This window comes from Colias eurytheme, chromosome 31 (genome assembly GCF_061535395.1).
Source record: "Colias eurytheme isolate Ceu_HAF_F1 chromosome 31, ilColEury1 Martin Lab GWU primary, whole genome shotgun sequence".
NCBI lineage: Eukaryota > Metazoa > Arthropoda > Insecta > Lepidoptera > Pieridae > Colias > Colias eurytheme.
The window spans coordinates 3,418,222-3,436,582 of NC_143010.1; the positions used below are offsets into that span (position 1 = coordinate 3,418,222).

At 36.5% G+C, this 18,361-nt stretch overlaps 3 protein-coding genes across 5 annotated transcripts in view; 2 read left to right on the forward strand and 1 right to left on the reverse strand.

The window, feature by feature from the left end:
- The window catches only part of LOC149895498 (uncharacterized), a 55,875-nt gene that overhangs the window by 9,363 nt on the left and 28,151 nt on the right, over positions 1–18,361 (forward strand). The gene's annotated exons all lie outside the window — the stretch shown is intronic.
- LOC149895500 (tyrosine-protein phosphatase non-receptor type 9-like) lies at positions 2,023–3,103 on the reverse strand. Its single transcript, XM_090119098.1, has one exon. The coding sequence runs from the start codon at positions 2,959–2,961 to the stop codon at positions 2,512–2,514; it is 450 nt and encodes a 149-aa protein (XP_089975224.1). The 5' UTR covers positions 2,962–3,103; the 3' UTR covers positions 2,023–2,511.
- LOC149895501 (uncharacterized) lies at positions 15,192–16,871 on the forward strand. The gene has a single exon (XM_090118744.1). It carries the CDS (start codon positions 15,459–15,461, stop codon positions 16,869–16,871), a length of 1,413 nt encoding a protein of 470 aa, XP_089974870.1. The 5' UTR covers positions 15,192–15,458.

Consider the following 18,361-nt stretch of genomic DNA (forward strand, 5'->3'; position numbering starts at 1 on the left):
AAATACTCCCTTTTTTTTCGTGCGCTCATCAGACTCTATTACTTCGTCGTTGAAATACTCCCTTTTTTGTTGTGCGCTCATCAGACTCTGTTACTTCGTCGTTGAAATACTCCCTTTTTTTTCGTGCGCTCATCAGACTCTATTACTTCGTCGTTGAAATACTCCCTTTTATGTTGTGCGCTCATCAGACTCTGTTACTTCGTCGTTGAAATACTCCCTTTTTTTTTCGTGCACTCATCAGACTCTGTTACTTCGTCGTTGATATACTCTCTTTTTTTCGTGCGCTCATCAGACTCTATTACTTCGTCGTTGAAATACTCCCTTTTTTTATCGTGCGCTCATCAGACTGTTACTTCGTCGTTGAAATACTCCCTTTTTTTTCGTGCGCTCATCAGACTCTGTTACTTCGTCGTTGAAATACTCCCTTTTTTTTCGTGCTCTCTGAGCTGGCTCGCCGTCGCTGATGCAGCCATCAGTGGTCGCTCCCTCTCAGGAGAAGGATTTCTATAAAGCAAAATTCATTAATTACATGTTGTTTTAACACATTAAGATATAGGTAAAATATCAAAACGGTATTTACAAAGTACGACGTTTGCGCGGAGGCGCGTCGGGAAGGAGCACCCGCTGCAGCTCCTTCACACGCTTTCGTGCTAGCAACTCCTTTTTGTCACATGTCTTGCAGATACTTGTCGGGCGGCCCTGGCAGAAAGTAGTTCTTCTCTGCAAAAAAAAGTACATCTCATCTTCAAACTTAACACCCACGCAATGAACAAAAAAAAAAGGGCCAAAGTGAAGAAACTTATAAATAAATATACAAAAAATAAAATAGTCTTCGACTAAAAACAAATCTACTACCAATAATCTTTCGATTTTGTGGTCTAGACACTATTTCCCAAGTTGTATTCTTAATTTCAGAAATTCATCTTCTATGGCATATCTCCATTCATTTACTTCACTTGTTTGTTCGATTTCCATGACTATTGATGCGTTGAAGTAACACAAACGTAGTATTGGTAGACGTATACAATCCACTGCGGTCAAACGACCATAGACTGACTGCACGATTGCAACTGGTCTTATTTAAAGCAAATTCCTAGGTACAACGAAACTGATGTAACTCTATGAGTCAACAAACTTATCTCACGTTCCTTCGCAACAGGCATCAACCTGTTTTGTGACTCCTACAAAGATTGCTATTTAATCTTATACTAAACAATTGAACATTCCTATGACAACCATTAAATAGATTGGTACTGTAATAATCTGCTAATAACTAACTAATTTTTTTATAATGATGGGTGCAAGTGCTGAGTCTTCTACTACTGTAGTAGTACCTATAGTGTGAGTGAAGTTGTTTCTCCCAATATTCGATCAATAAGTCCGTGCTCTTTTCGATGCATTCGATTAGAATCGAAGTAGTGAGGTTCACCGCCAACATCTTCCTTCTTCCACCTTCACACACTTTCCACAGTTGATGCGGCAAGTAGAAGCATATCACCTGTAAGAAGTTAGAACAATGTGATGAAGCCCCACTAGTAGTAGTCGTAAAACCTCAGCTTGTCCTCCTCCGTGTGTTGAGACGTTCCAGGATATGGCAAACTCTAACGCGTCGCAGTAGCAGATGGTAAATCTTTAACTAAAAATGTTGAGTGGATGAGGCAGTAAGTGTTGAGAGAGACGGCAGGCAAGTCCGCAATCATCTATAATCCTTTTAAGTGCACTTTATGCTCTGAGCAAATTTCTTCTGCTGCAGATACTTTTATCAGGTATTTAACATGGTATTAACTGTACAACATTGCAGCAACCCACAATATTATTACTAAAGTTGTTTGGATTACGTGATCCATAGTATGTACGCAAAGACTGACACGTAAACGGTGTTATCGAAGACCTTTGCTTTCCAAATTATGGCTCATCACATGATAAACACATACCTAATTTATGGAAGGTAACTAGGTTAAAACTAAACAACATATTGGTAATGACTAGAATTTTTTTTATTAACTAAATTTGCTTAAAGCATATCTTTGGTTGTAAAATGAGAACGAAATTTCACCAATAATGCATAGTTTGATCGAATGGCATTCAGAAAGTAGTGCAAGACCGTGTATATAAAAGTGTACTGGTTCAGAGTTGCATGGCTAGAACACCTCTGGTGTCTAATTCTCAGCACTACTGATGGTACTGATATTGTCGTCGTAGCTACTAGTTGATATAGACAAGTATCTATTGCACAAAATATAGAAGTTCTTCCGATGCCTTTGCTTCCATGAACAACAATAGGTCCTGGTAACTGTCGGTTATGATACGCTGCTACCACAAAAAATTCATTATTTTCTTCATTCACAGCCAGCAAAAAGTCAAGTAACTTGTCTACTGCAGTAATTTGGCCTTCCGGCCAGTCCAGGAATTTGAAGTGATGTACTATCCTTAACTCTCCAGTCTTTTTGTTAATGATATTAAGCACTGTTTCGGTGTAGTTGCTTTCCGACACGATCTTGTCCTCCTTAATTAAAAGTCGCTTATGATTGTGTCATCTTGATTGTAAGGAAAATACCGTATCTTGCTTGTTTGTAACTCTTCTTCGGCGCTAGTAAGCATCACGGTCACACGGGTGTTTTCCTGCCACACCATGGTCCAAAAATTGTTCAAGGTTTTTTCCACCGGGTGCTCGGTGTCTATGAATTTTTTTTGCAGATCAAATCCACTTACATAATTGGCGTTGATGTAGTCCGCGCCATCGTTGGTCTGAGATAAAACCACACGGGAGTCGTCCAAATATGGATATTGCTTGAATCGATTTCGGTTCTGGTTTGTAGGCTTCATGAAGTTTTCACAAGCTCCGGTTCTTATATCAGGCAGCTCTTCCGTATAGTGTCGTATCAAGGTGGCTCTTGGATCTTGGCTGGTGGACCTAGGTTGAGGTGCATGCGACGCGTATAAACGCGTATAACCTTCCATTTGCCAATTATTTAGAACTTTACTGTACTTTTTTATTGAAACTTTAAGAGTTTCAAAAACTTTGGAGAGTCATATGCTAATCATATAGCAAGTTTATAGAGAGTTGAATTAAAAGAAATATAATAAAGTAAGACGAGATCTCTTTATTAAATTTTGCTTATACTTGTGAGAGAATCATAACAGAGTAGTTGTTATGTGGCTATACCTTCCTATTATAATGTACTCTATTATGTACAACATAATGTCGATATTGAATTGATATGAAATGCATGGGCTTACGGGCCATGCTATGGTTTATATTCCTTGAGTCAGTAGCTCGATGATATAGTCTCGGTACTACCATCGACCGCGCAAGGTGTGCGCACTGAGTCATTATTTAATATTATTTCACATATCTACCAAATTATAATTAATTATGGAGAGTTATTTAAATTCTCCGACAGCAGCGGTGGGATCGGCACTTATTACCCCCGATTCCAATACGAATAAGACTTTGTTAAACGGTGCAAATCTGCAAGTGAGTGAAACGAGTGATAGTGTTAGTGAGATTCAAGAAGATATAGCTAGTGTAATGAGGTTCGAGAAGAACCACAGTTACCACCATCAATAAATCATGAGAATGTTAGCACGACAACGACAATGTTGTGTGTGGGTTTCGCAATCATCATGTCGTGCGCATCCCTGTTAAAAGAAATGGCAGATACACTTTCCCGAAACGAAACATTTTGTTTCCGGGTCTAACGCATAATTAAGGAAGGTAAACTATAATGATGTTTACATACCGATGTACGACCCGAATGATAGCGAGTTTACGGCAGCATAATGGTGTAACGAAAATACCTTTTTGAGATATGGTATGGTTAAAAAGTGATCGAGTTTCAACATACATCGAGTGTTCCACTACAAAGTTGGTGCTAACCGACCGGCTGCGAAGGGGCTGGAACTACGCGAATATAGTAAATTCGTGGTAGAAGGTATTGCAGATGACCAGGTATGATCTGATTTATTATGATACACGCCGATTGATTTTGTGGGTCTTGATAGACATTTTGGCACAAATCAATTAAAGCGTCGCATGTTGCAAATTGTTTGCTATAACTGTGTGTTCACATGTCATTACAAACGTGACGGTAAATCTCGCCTATGAAACAAAATCAGTTAGTTTAATCATTAAGAATAACAAAGGTCCGTTGAATATTTAAGAAATAGTACAACAACGCACTTATAGTCATAAATTTGGTCACATAGAAGAGGTTTGTTTTTCTAAGCAACGGGCGGCACGCTCTTTAAGAAACAATACCCTTTTAATGTGTGTTTACAGCACGATACCCTGCTTACAGTCACAGATGTTGCCGGCGTTAAGTTCAAGTGCCTTATTGACAGCGCGCGGGTCCGATTGTTTTTTTTTCCTTTGTAAAAGGATAGCCGCGGATAACATGACCAGGCCTCTAGAGTTTGTATACACTCGCGTAACAAGAATTGGCACTGTATCAACCTATTCATTCGCCCGTACAACATTATACCTATAACTGTTAATGATGTAAATATTATGAGCTTTGGTTGTTGTAGACTTTCGAGTACTTTCGGGGATGAAGTAACAGGTTGAGATGTTTTTACTAGAGCCGGACGTAGTTTGATTATGAATAACAATGGGAGTCAAATTATTCGTGAATTTAAAATAAAAAATATTTGTTTTTGCGGACAATAATATTGAATTTATAGACGCGGATTCCAATGATTTTAATTATGTTCATCCTGTGTGATCCATCATTGAAAGTAAAGCACGAATTTTGTGAAATGGAAATAAGACTTGTGAATACAACACTAGCACAATCTATAGTTCTTTCAACGTTTATAAGGCTTTGTAATGCCCTTGTTGTTAACCAAGGACTAGATAAATTATGTGACTTCATAGCTACTTTTTATATTCAACGATGTTCTCGAGTTTTCAAAATTATAAGAGGTTACATTCTTTTGTTTAAGAAGAGTATTGAAAGTCTCACTTGCTCAGAGTTTTCATTTAATTGGAATAAATGCAAGTTGCTGTTGCAACATTGAATAGGTATTCACAACAAGGTTTCATAACATCGAACGGTAGCTTCGTCAGATAAATAAGAGATATTTATTCGTGAGGTATTGTAGAGAGATTACTCCTAGCTTTTCTTAAGTCTTAGCCCCTATTGTATGAAATAAATAAAAAAGACGTAAAGTAGGATTAGTGCACTTCGCATACGGACACCCACCTGCGGAGAAATTAACAAAACAAAAAATAATGACGTCTGCTTCTTTATTAACGATTTTCGGACAAATCTCGTTGTTGAAGTACACACAGATTCCTGTTCAATAGATTATTATGGTTCAGTTTTCCTACAAGAAAGTAATGATCAACTTAAAAATCGAATATTATAACCAAAGAATCACTGACACAGAAAGTTGTTATCATAGTTATTGAATAGAGTTAAAGGTTTAAGAAGACCTCAAGCATAATCAATTATTAAGCGTTAACATTTTAACAGACTAAAATAGCCTCAAAAAGGCCTCAAAGCATCATGTCATAAGAAAAAGATTTTCTCCTCGTGTTCATAGATGATGGGCTTACATACAAGCTTTTGATTTCGATGTTGGTACCTACGCAAGGGTGCAAGAATACCGCATGTAGATTTTATTAGTAGAAACAAATTGTCTCCACATAATGTTCAATTCGGGCAAAAATAGTAAAGATTCGCGACATGTGCGATGAAATGGCATTATTGATTTAAGTTTAAGGTTGTCACATACGATAAAAAAAATGCCTGCTATATAAACTTCTTGTTTTGTTAGGTGCAAATGAAGTGTTATCATTCGTTTATTGATACAATCATTTCATGATTATTTGAAACATTTAAGTTTGGAAATCCTGCAAAAATTTAGTGTAATTTCGTTAGAACGTACATTGATCGTTTTAACATCGCAAAGTTAATAAAAGGCCCTCTAGAGCTGGACAGTCGACTTAACATCCAATAGAAAATGTGTCAGAGCCACTTCATACATTACAATCGATACGAATGGCACTTACGAGTTTAAGAAATGCGCATTGGTAATTGTTGACGCATTTACTGGTAAATAAAAAAAAAGAGCATGTTAAGCGCTGTGATTTTGAGTTTTACAAAATTACAAGCGGGATGAGTTGCGCTAACGGGTTATTTTAAAAGGTTAATGTCTGTTCTTAAGTTCATTGTTTCATTATCGCTGAAAATCATGAACGTAGATATTGGCATTCTACAATTATTGGCAAAATTCAACTTACTTTGAATTGTATTGTATGAAAGAAACGCACAGCACAGGCGACAGCCCATTGCAATTGTCTATAGGCTGCAAGTCCACCGCGTAATAATGTTTTAGTACGAGTGTCAACGCTTTAGTAGTTAACCTATTTGAAATTAGAAATAACGCAAAAGTCAGGATGGACGAGCATTTGAACGTCTATAAGGTTCGTATTGAAAAAAAAAAAAAAAGGCATTCTGTTTAATGTTGATATTGTGTTAGTAAGAAAGAAAAGCCGATTGTAACATCAATATTATTTTACTTGTTTTGGCGGTCATTTATGATTATTGAATTGTCTCAAGGTAGACTATGAAAATGTGATATCGTCGGTAGTGGTAAATGGATGATGGAAGTCGGTGTGACTTTAGAACCTGGTTCAGTCCTCGTAATTTAATTATTAGCTGTTAATCTGCCCCGTAAAGTGTTCTTATTATACCTAGCATACATCAAGGTATAAGTGCAAGGTGGTTTTGTGTATTCCTGTAAATACACTAGATATGTCACTGGACGACGATTTGATGGCGTGTCATACGATGTAAATTACTAAGTTAGGAGAAAAGTTCTCCAGTCCATACAAAATAATCTCAACTTTGCGATAACGAGAGGTATCGAATCGAGCCTCAAACTGGAGATCATGCTCAGTACATATTTGTGTCAAGAACTTCCAAATTTATCTAAGCAGTTGGAAAGTGAGCCAATGAATAAAAATGTATTCCATAAAAGTTACTCCTTACTTCCAGTAATTTGCAAGTTGCCTGGCAGAGATTGCTGTGTAGCAATAAGGCCGCATATTGTGCAAAATATTTTTACTTTATAAGTTTGTACTAGATTTTCTTACATTGTTTTGTACAATAAAGTATTGTAAAAAATAAATACTTCGTATAATTTTATTTTTGTTTTATTTTATTATTTTACCTATTTACTTCCTCGGTTGTTACATAGTTCCGTATAGTTAATCTAAGTAATACACAAAAGTTTCATAACACACATGCACACCACACTTTAATAGCTCAATAATAGCTCTGTGTTTGACAAAGCAAGGCGTATGTCATATTGTACATTGGAAGCTCCGCGCTTCGTGTAGTTGTGGGTAGCGCTTGCGCTCCTTGTGATCACAGTACATGGCAGGCTCCGCGCTGCATGTAGTTCCAGATGTTATGGGTAGCATTGCGCTCCTTGTGTTAACAGTACATGGCAGGCTCCGCGCTGCATGTAGTTCCAGATGTTATGGGTAGCATTGCGCTCCTTGTGATAACAGTACATGGCAGGCTCCGCGCTGCATGTAGTTCCAGATGTTATGGGTAGCATTGCGCTCCTTGTGATAACAGTACATGGCAGGCTCCGCGCTGCATGTAGTTCCAGATGTTATGGGTAGCATTGCGCTCCTTGTGATAACAGTACATGGCAGGCTCCGCGCTGCATGTAGTTCCAGATGTTATGGGTAGCATTGCGCTCCTTGTGATAACAGTACATGGCAGGCTCCGCGCTGCATGTAGTTCCAGTATTTGTTCAGAGCTCTACACTTACAATATAATACACACACACACAATACATTCAAAGCTTCGCCTTTAGGCGACAGTAGCAGTTGTTGATATCACCGATGATGACGATGATGAGTAATAATTTGAGAGTCGGTGTGAAAAATTACAAACCGTGAAGGGAAAAGAGTTTGAATACAACAAATGAAATACGACGCAGAAGTAATCTCGCAAAATTACTTGTCGAATTGTTCGCGCGAGAACGCGCTCGTTGTCAGAATGGCCGTGTGAGAGAATCATAACAGAGTAGTTGTTATGTGGCTATACCTTCCTATTATAATGTACTCTATTATGTACAACATAATGTCGATATTGAATTGATATGAAATGCATGGGCTTACGGGCCATGCTATGGTTTATATTCCTTGAGTCAGTAGCTCGATGATATAGTCTCGGTACTACCATCGACCGCGCAAGGTGTGCGCACTGAGTCATTATTTAATATTATTTCACATATCTACCAAATTATAATTAATTATGGAGAGTTATTTAAATTCTCCGACATACTTAAGTCCGATTTGCCATCGGGCGATTTAACACTTATTATAACAATAATTAACAATAATTGTGAGTCATTAGCCCTATAGGACAAAAAAAAAGAAAGAGATTTGAAATTACTATATTGAACTAATTTTTTTTTCTATCTCTACATGAAATTACAGTGGTACTATTCGCACTTACTATGACATTAGAATTAAAAATCAAATAAGGCTTCATGAAGCAAGTTATAAATACACATGTATATCTATATACATTGAATTACTTAAATAAATTTTTATTATTATTTACATTGAAAAATTGGTCACAATACTTCTAAATTCCATATGTAATTAATTTTTTACTAATATAGAAAAAATCCAAATACGCGTTTTTATTCGCTGTGAATAAAATTGTCTCTCAGTGTATAGTGAGTTCGTAATTCCACAAAATCTGCATAGTATGCTCAGTAATATGACAGAAAGTACAACAAAACACTGTGTACATAAATGTAATAACTAAGACCGGAAAAGCTGAAATTTCTTTGTTGTCTTATCCTCAATACAACTAATGGTATTGATATGCTTTTCTTAACTGCAGCTTCGTAAACACAGCTATCTATCGCACAAAACGTAGCCGTTCGTCTGATGCCAGCATTCCCATGTACAACAATAGCACCTGGCATACGTTGGCTATTCTCATCTGCTTCGATGAAAAATTCTTTATTCTTTATGTTCATCATCACCACAAATTTCAGAATATCTTCTTCATCAGGAAATTGGTGTTCGGGCCAGTTCAAATATTTGAGGTGGCTTATCTTCTTTGACTCTCCGGTCCGTGAGTGAGTGATGATTAGCACTGTTTCGGTGTAGGACGGCTCCAAGTTAATCTCTTGTCTGTTTGATTACGAAGTCTCCTGAGGTTACTTCAGTTTGACTCGGAGAAAGATACGCATAGGATTCTTGTGACTCTTCTTCAGAACCGTTTAACATCACAATCACACGGCTGTTTTGTTCCATGTTTATTTGTTCCAACCATGGTCCAGAAGTTGTGCAAGGTGCTTGCCATCGGTTGCTCCGTTGCTATAAATTTTCTCTGTAGATAGAATCCACTTACGTAGCTAGCATTAATATAGTCCGCTCCATCGCTGGTCTGGTGTAACATCCCAGCATGCGATTTTTGTTTTTGTTCTCCGGCTTCTTCCAGTTTTTGAAAGTTCCGTTCACTGGTACTTCACAGATGGAGAAGTACTCTTGAGCTATGAGGTCGGTGTACTCCGGGTGAGTAGATCGTAACACAAATTCGAGATCTCGAAGAAATGTTGACAAATTGGTTGCCATAGTTACAAAAATCTAACTCCGGTGTAGACTGTGTATAGACGTCTGCTCGTTGCAACGGGCTATATAGAACTGAATACGGAGTGAGGATGAGATCTGCTTTTATTTGTCCTATCGTGAATATTGATAGTCGGAGAGCTGATTAGAGTCGGAGGCTCCGTATATTAAAATATAGCATATTTTTTTCCAAAAATTTTCTCTGTAGATAGAATCCACTTACGTAGCTAGCATTAATATAGTCCGCTCCATCGCTGGTCTGGTGTAACATCCCAGCATGCGATTTTTGTTTTTGTTCTCCGGCTTCTTCCAGTTTTTGAAAGTTCCGTTCACTGGTACTTCACAGATGGAGAAGTACTCTTGAGCTATGAGGTCGGTGTACTCCGGGTGAGTAGATCGTAACACAAATTCGAGATCTCGAAGAAATGTTGACAAATTGGTTGCCATAGTTACAAAAATCTAACTCCGGTGTAGACTGTGTATAGACGTCTGCTCGTTGCAACGGGCTATATAGAACTGAATACGGAGTGAGGATGAGATCTGCTTTTATTTGTCCTATCGTGAATATTGATAGTCGGAGAGCTGATTAGAGTCGGAGGCTCCGTATATTAAAATATAGCATATTTTTTTCCAAAAATAAAAAAAATGCATTAAATATAAATAATTTTCATTATGTTACGTAAAAATATTTATTTATCACATTATTTATTTATTTATATAAGGCACAGTTACAGGATATAATCCAAGAACATTTACATCAACTTACTAAATTAAACAATATTAAGATTACAACCCAATTAAAACTGCACACAACATTTAAATCATTACAATAACATAAAAAAGTGAATACAGTAACTACATACCATCATTAATTATTAAGTCAAATGTTTTATCAATATATCACACAAAAAGTACTCATTAATTAAAATAACAAAAATAATTTAAATTAATTATAAGTAAACTTGAATTTTATTCATCATTTAAATTAATATCTATTTTATTTCTAAATTGATACAAATTATATAGGAAAATATCATTATTGTTACAAATCTCATTATAAAGCCTACACATTCGGATCAAAGGGCTGTTCTGAGAGACTATGTTTTTTGTTTACATTAATATTATATTATTTGACTTCGACTTGTGGGTGGTTATTCACAGATGGTTTTTCCCCAAAAAACATTTTAATATTATATCATTATTAATATTATATTCCCCTCCTGACAACTAATAAATAAGGATACTATAAAAAAAATGTTTTTTTTAATATAGACACTTATAATGTTTCAACCAGCGACGTTACCCGAGTGGTCAGAGGCGCACGGCCATACTTATTGAAATTGCCAATTTGTCCAAAATTAATACAACTATGAATTACACAATCGAAAAAGAAATTTTTACCACTACAAGAAGGCCCCACAATACATATACAATTATTTTTGGGAACCTTTTTGTCTATAAGATAGTATAATGATTTAAAAAAATTATATATTTGATAATTATCGTTATCAAATTGAAAATTTAATAATTCTTCCAAGACTCTAACACTATTAAACGCATCGTAATAATAGTCTGAAATAGCATTCCATGGTGCTACATATATTAGTTTATTCATAGATATGACCCTTGTTTTTAAAAACAATTCTCTGTAAGTCATATCTACGATTCTTTGTTGTATGTTATGAAAACACACTGTTAAAATTTGTTTGTTTTTCGGGAGATATTTATAGTTGGTCCAATGTCCTGTATATATAATGTTTTTCATTGGCGTTATGATAAATGATTCTAACCACTTTTCCAACCTGTGGCGACCTTCTTTTCGGTTTTTACATTTTTGATTTTCATAACGTCCTTTGTCATCTGGCGTCTGAGTTTCATTACCAGATTGTATGCAGGGGATTCCGGAGAAGAGATCACTGTTAGCGAGCTGTAAGTTCGCTAATCGCTTCGTCCGGTACTGATTTTTCGGTAATTTCACGCAATCCTTGAATTTGACCAGCATGCACCCACGCTCTCCCGGCGACGTTATATTGATAAAGCCGTCTGCATCCTTTACTAAGATAGATTGCGAGATTTTTCCAGTAGTCTGTACTAACAAATGAGCTTGAGCAAGACTTGCGACCATACAGGCGTAGTCCTCTTCTTCGTCTACATCCTCTTTCTCCGATTCCGAGCTGTTCGATATAACCCTCTTATTTTTCTTCGGTGTTTCCGGGATTATGTCCACGTCCGGTTCGCTCTCGTCCTCCACACTCCCCTGCGTTTGTTGTACTTCCTGGAACAGTGATCCCGGAGTATATTCGTCGTCGCTGCTCATTTTCCTCAGCCTCTTCGAGGGTGATTTCTCCTTCTGGAATGTTACTCTGTTTTTCTTTGTCCCACATTTGCTCTTCTTCGATGTCTTCGGTAACATAATCTCGGAGTCTTTGGATGTGGATGCATCTGCATGTACTTCCCGAGTATTGGCAATCGTGGATGACATGCAGATGTCTTTCGTGTTCACCGATGACGAATATTCCGTTTCGTCTTCTGCTTCTTGTTGACGATTCTCCAGTTCCATTACTGCTTCTGAATAGTGGTCGAATAATATTTCATTCAAACCTTCGTCCCAATCCATCGCTTGGAGCTTCCCATATGTCGTGGATAATCCGTCTTTGCATATCCACTCCGCGAAAACTCCGAAGCCACAATTCGTCAAATTTACCTTTGTATTTTTTGCATACATTAAAAATTCTTTCATTATTTTGGTTATTATCTGACCCACCTGATGTAAGGCCTTTAATATGCCTTTCTATAAGGCGAATTAAACAGTATAGTTGTGACTAGAAATATATCTTCCAACTGTTATTTCACCTTTGTGCTTTAAAATGACAACGAATTTAAAATGAATGTTCTATTAAATAAACTGAAAATCAGCTAACGGATATGACTCTTCCAGTTAGTATGTAATTTAAAAGATGTATGGGAATTTAACAAAATCAAATCAAAAATATGGAATCCTATTTTTTTAAACCTTTCCTTAGATTTCCTCATGCAGGATAATGAGCTTAACAACATGTCGGTTTTATCAACTGTACCCATATTGTTGTTATAGTCTAAGATGCCTTCTGGCTTTCAAATTGATTCGTTAGTTCTGTAATCCTTCCTTCCTTTATCCTTCATTACATTTTTATGAAAAGTGCTCAAAAAATGTACATCTCTGCGATCATGCCACTTGATTGCCATCATTTGGGAAGTGTGCTTGGCTTGGACTTCACCGGCTGCAACTCGGGTAAAGATGGTCATACCTACTCGATTTTTACGGACTGTTCAGTCAGAACAGTCTTGAGAGCGATGGGTTCGTATACCAATTGTCAAGGAAGATAGTATGGCCCTTGTCAAAGTAATCTTCAATCATTGTGGTAACTACTGCACCAGATTGCCCTAAATTATATTTTATCGCTTATATGATTTGTACATCCTACATATATAATAAATTGTAATATATAAACAGTCTTTGTATCACACAGCACGAAAAATTTAACGCAAAATCGACTTCTTTTCTTTGGAATATGTTGCTTAAACATCGGTCTTCCTTTAAATAAAATCAAACTTTCATCTATCACGAGTTTTTGGTAAGGTACAAATAAAGTTTTTTTGTTCGTTGTATATTCAACCAGTGGTCGTAACTTTGTCAGTCTATCTGATCTTGTTTCACTGTCAGTAGGATCATTATAGTGAAGATTGCTAAGAATACTCCTGTATCTATCCCTTGGCATAGTTTGTGAAAAGATTGGTTGATATAAAAGAACATGAGTTGTCAAATACTCATGTATTTCCAAAGCTTTTTTTGCTAATATTATACAATTTTCTTATCTTTAAGTGAACCATTGAAGACATGATGACCCAGATGAGATGAGATGAGATTGACCCAGATTTCAAAGTGAAATAAAATGAAACTGGAAATGTGTGTATCTAAAGGGTGTCCAGCGGAAAATTTTCTTTTTTAAACTTTAATTAAAAAAAATATTAAACTTAAAATTTTTATTATATTTTTAAAACAAAGCACGTTTCTGCGGATTTTATTTTTTGAAAATAATGTCCTCCAAGTGACGTCCATTTCGCGCAACACACTCTTGTAAACGAACTCTCATATTGGCGAATACGCGCGAACACAGTGCTTGGGGGATAGCATCAATATCACACCGGATATTTTCTTGTAGGGCTGATATGGTGCGGGGGGTTCTAGCATTAATAAGGGTAACTCCTCCCTCAAGAAGTTTTCATATGTCTCGCCATTTAAATTATCCGGCAAAAAGTATACCCTACTAAGTTGTCGGATACCATCCCCATCCACACATTTAAACTAAATCTTCTTTGTGACCCTCTTGGCCTTTTTTGTTCGGGTTACCTTGCGCTTTAGGAGCCCAATAATGGGCGTTGTGATAATTGGTAATGCCGTCTTGATCAAATTTTGACTCGTCGGTCCACAATATTTTCAAAAAAAAGTTGGTTAGTCAATGTCGGCATTGAGCATAAATCTGCAAAACTCTAGTCGCCTCAATGGATCTCCTTCTTCAATTACTTGAACTGGCGTGTAATGATAAGGGTATTGCCCAGAACTGTGCATTACGTACCACACTTTCCACTGGGAAATACCAAGCCGTCGAGCGACAAACATTTGTTGACGTGGTTGGGTCGGCTTCAAAGAGACGTCGTATTTCATTTTCTTCGGCGTCGCCATCGAGAATACGAGGTCGTCCCATGTCAGTCCGTCATACTTGAACAGAACCAGTAGTCTTCGATACACGCTGTCAAACTTCTCACCACTATTATACATACCACAGCACCGATTTTCGACATGCCTTCCGATAACGTGGTTTTTCGTGCTTCTATTTCGTTCCTAAATTCAAATGTTTTATTCCATGAACATGGGTACAATTCTGGTGTTATACAATAATGTGGTCCAGCCATATCCAACCCGTCAAGGCGTATGGAATTACAATTATAAAATACCAATTTATAATTTTATCCTAAAGTTCAATATTAAATATTAAATAATCAAATTCATTAATAAAAAAATACACGTCAATAAGTCAATTGTTATTATACATTATTATATATTATACATAACCATCTGGATGGTTGGCGCTCCACCACTGTCCGCTTGGCGCTTCACCCGCAACTTCCTTCCGCGTACGGTGAAACTGTGGAACGATTTACCACCTGCGGTGTTCCCGAACAACTACGACATTGGGGCCTTCAAGAAAAGAGCTTACTTGTCCATAAAAGGCCGGCAAAGCACTTGCAACACTAGAAGTGTTGCAGGTGTTTATGGGCGGTGGTGACCACTTACCATCAGGTGGCCCACCTGCCCCTTTGCTTGCTCTGACATAAAAAAAAAAAAAAACATATTAAATGTCAAGTGATTTATCATTTATATAGTCCCTTATAACATTTCTGTACTAAAAGTTCTTTTAATTTAGATTTAAATGGAACTGTATTTCCTATTTCTGTCATTGCCTTAGATAATATATTATACAATATTGTACCCATTCCAAAAATTATTTTAGAAAAGTGCCTTGTTTTACTAGTTGTTATGATACAATGTTATGATTGTAAAGTGTAATTAGGTCAGTAGCAAATAAACGATCGTCTTGAGAGAACGCATTTTTATTTCAAGCCACAAGCATCATTCAAAACCAACCTTTATTGCAATAACATATGGTCCATAATCGAGCCGGATAAGTTGCAGTGAGCAAATAGTTTGCAATATTGTGAATGTGAAAACAACAAGTCATCGCGCGACTGATTCATACAATTGAAGTTATAAGTTTTAACAACAAAATTATTTACAAAAGTAATTATGTCGTCGGTTGAACAATTATTAGAACAACTGGAGGATTGTGCTACTTTGATTAAAAAGGCTTTAATAAATCACAAAAAAGCCCCAAAAGCTAGATTAACAAAGGGATATTTGAAAGTGAGATCTCAAGTTGTAGACGATTATTGGTCAGCGTTTAAGGGTCTTCATGGATCTCTTCTAAAGTTAGTACCGCAACAGGAAAGGAAAACATTACCATACTTCGTAAATGAAGAATATGACTTGTGCGAAGAACAATACATTTTGTTGAAGACAGAATTAACGGATTTGTTGGAATCGAGTTCAAGTACTTCGACGGCCGTAGCGGATTGTAAAGGAGAAGTGCAGTGGGTTGCGTCGGAAGCTAAATTACCTAGAATGGATTTACCAACATTTTCGGGTTGTTATGAAAATTGGCAAGTTTTTGAGGACTGTTTTATAACATTAATACATAATAATACCCATCTAAATAATTTTCAAAAACTACATTATTTAAAATTGTGTCTAACAGGCGAAGCTAGTGCTACATTGAAGCATTATCAAACTACTGAAAACAATTATATTCCAGCTTGGGATACGCTCAAAAAACGTTATAGTCATAAGCGACTAATATTAAATGCATATTTAAAAAAGTTATTTATGCAAAAAAAGGTTCAAATTCAGTCTTCAAGTCAGTTAAAATCATTTATCGATGTAACTAAAGAATGTATTATTGGTTTAAAAAATATAGGGATTTGCACGGAGTCTTGGGATCCAATTTTGTTGTTTATTTCGTCTCAAAAATTAGACCACGAAACGCATAAAGAATGGGAAGATTACGTTAGTTCAACTCTTAACTTAACATCTGATGTATTTCCTACTTTCAATAATTTGGTTACGTTCTTAGAAGGAAGAATTCATGCTTTAGAGTTAACAACGACAGGCAATAGAACTTTAAAAGAACGCTCATATCATGTCGCGAATATTAATGATAAAATTTGTATTTTTTGCAACAAAGATAATCATATTCTTAGTCATTGTAAGGAATACGGGAAACTACAACCGAAAGAACGCAGCGCCTTCGCAAAATTAAAAGGTTTATGTTATAATTGTTTAGTACCGGGCCATACACTTATATATTGTAATCACAAGGCATCGTGCAGAATATGTGGTAAACGACATCATTCCCTCCTTCATGAACCTGGAAAGAAAAGCTTTACTCAAGAAGAAAATCAAAACTCGACACAATTATCTTTGCATACTAATGTAGAAGAACAACATGAAGAAGATGACATTTTAGAAGAGGTCAATGGTAGCGATGCTACAATAACTTCACACATGGCTACACAACCATCTACGGCGTTACTCGCAACTGCTATTTTACCTGTCAAGGGGACGTCAGATCGATCAAGGCTCTCAGGCGACGTTTATAAGTGAAAGAGCAGCTCAACACATAAAGGCAAAAAGGTTGCCTGTCAATGGAACAATATCAGGTGTTGGGTCCACATTAACAAGAACAAATCATATGATTCAACTTGAACTTGGTTCAAGGTATGATGATCAACTTAATCTGAAGGTTAATGCGTATGTTATATCTACCAGACTTACAACACAACTTCCAAATAAGTTAATACCAATTGGTGATTGGCCGCACATTCAGGGCTTAAATTTAGCAGATCCAAGTTTCAACAAGCCCGGGAAGATAGATTTATTATTGGGAGTCGAAGTTTACGCACAAATTATGCTAGGAGAATTAATTAAAGGTCCACCAAACACTCCTTGCGCTCAGAATACAATGTTAGGTTGGATTATATTTGGAAAAACAAACACACAATACGAAAACAATAACGTTATTTCTCTTCATTGTCTAGATGTCAAGATAGATGAAATGATGAAACTACTGTGGGAACTAGAACCAATAACTAAACGTGAATTAACACCTGAAGAAAGACGCTGTGAAGAAATTTATTCATCAACACATTCGAGAACTAAAGATGGAACATATATAGTGAAGTTGCCTTTGAAAAGAGACCCACCTATGGTAGTTCAAGGGAGAACAAGAGAAATAGCTTTAAAGAGACTAGAATATTTAGAGAAGCGCTTTGAAAAGAATAAAGAGTTGAAGGATGATTATGCTAAGGTGATTCAAGAATACCTCGAATTGAATCATTTAGAAGAAGTTTCCGAGGACGATAAAGATACTGCAGCTGTCTATCTTCCACACCATGCGGTCGTGAGAACAGACAAGGATACTACTAAAACAAGAGTAGTTTTCGACGCGTCATGTAAAGGTTTGAATAATGTGTCCCTTAACGACGACTTGATGGTGGGACCGACATTGCAAGAAGATTTAAGGTACCTAATTATGCGTTGGAGATTGAAACCAATTTGTTTTGTTGCCGACATAGAGAAAATGTACAGAGCAGTTATTGTTGAGCGTGGCCATCAAGATAATCAAAGAATACTGTGGCGCAATAATCCAAGTGATGAGGTTCGAGACTATAGACTGCTGCGAGTAACCTTTGGCACCGCATCCGCACCATTCTTGGCCATTCGAACTTTGCATCAGGTAGCTAATGATGAAGGTAGAAATTATGATATCGAGTCAAAAATAATTAAGGAAGATTTTTTTGTAGATGATTTGATTTCTGGACGAGACACGGTGGACGAAGCTGTAGATTCTGCAAACAAAATAACACAAATATTAAATAATGGTGGCTTTTTGATCAAGAAGTGGTCATCAAACAGTGAATCGTTTTTACAACAATTGAAACCACTTCAAATTAATTCTGAAACAAATATAGATATAAAAACTGAAGGAATAATTAAAACCTTGGGACTTACCTGGAATCGGATCCACGATGAATTAAGATATCAATTAAAATTTAAAACTACACCTGAAAAACTAACTAAAAGGATAATATTAG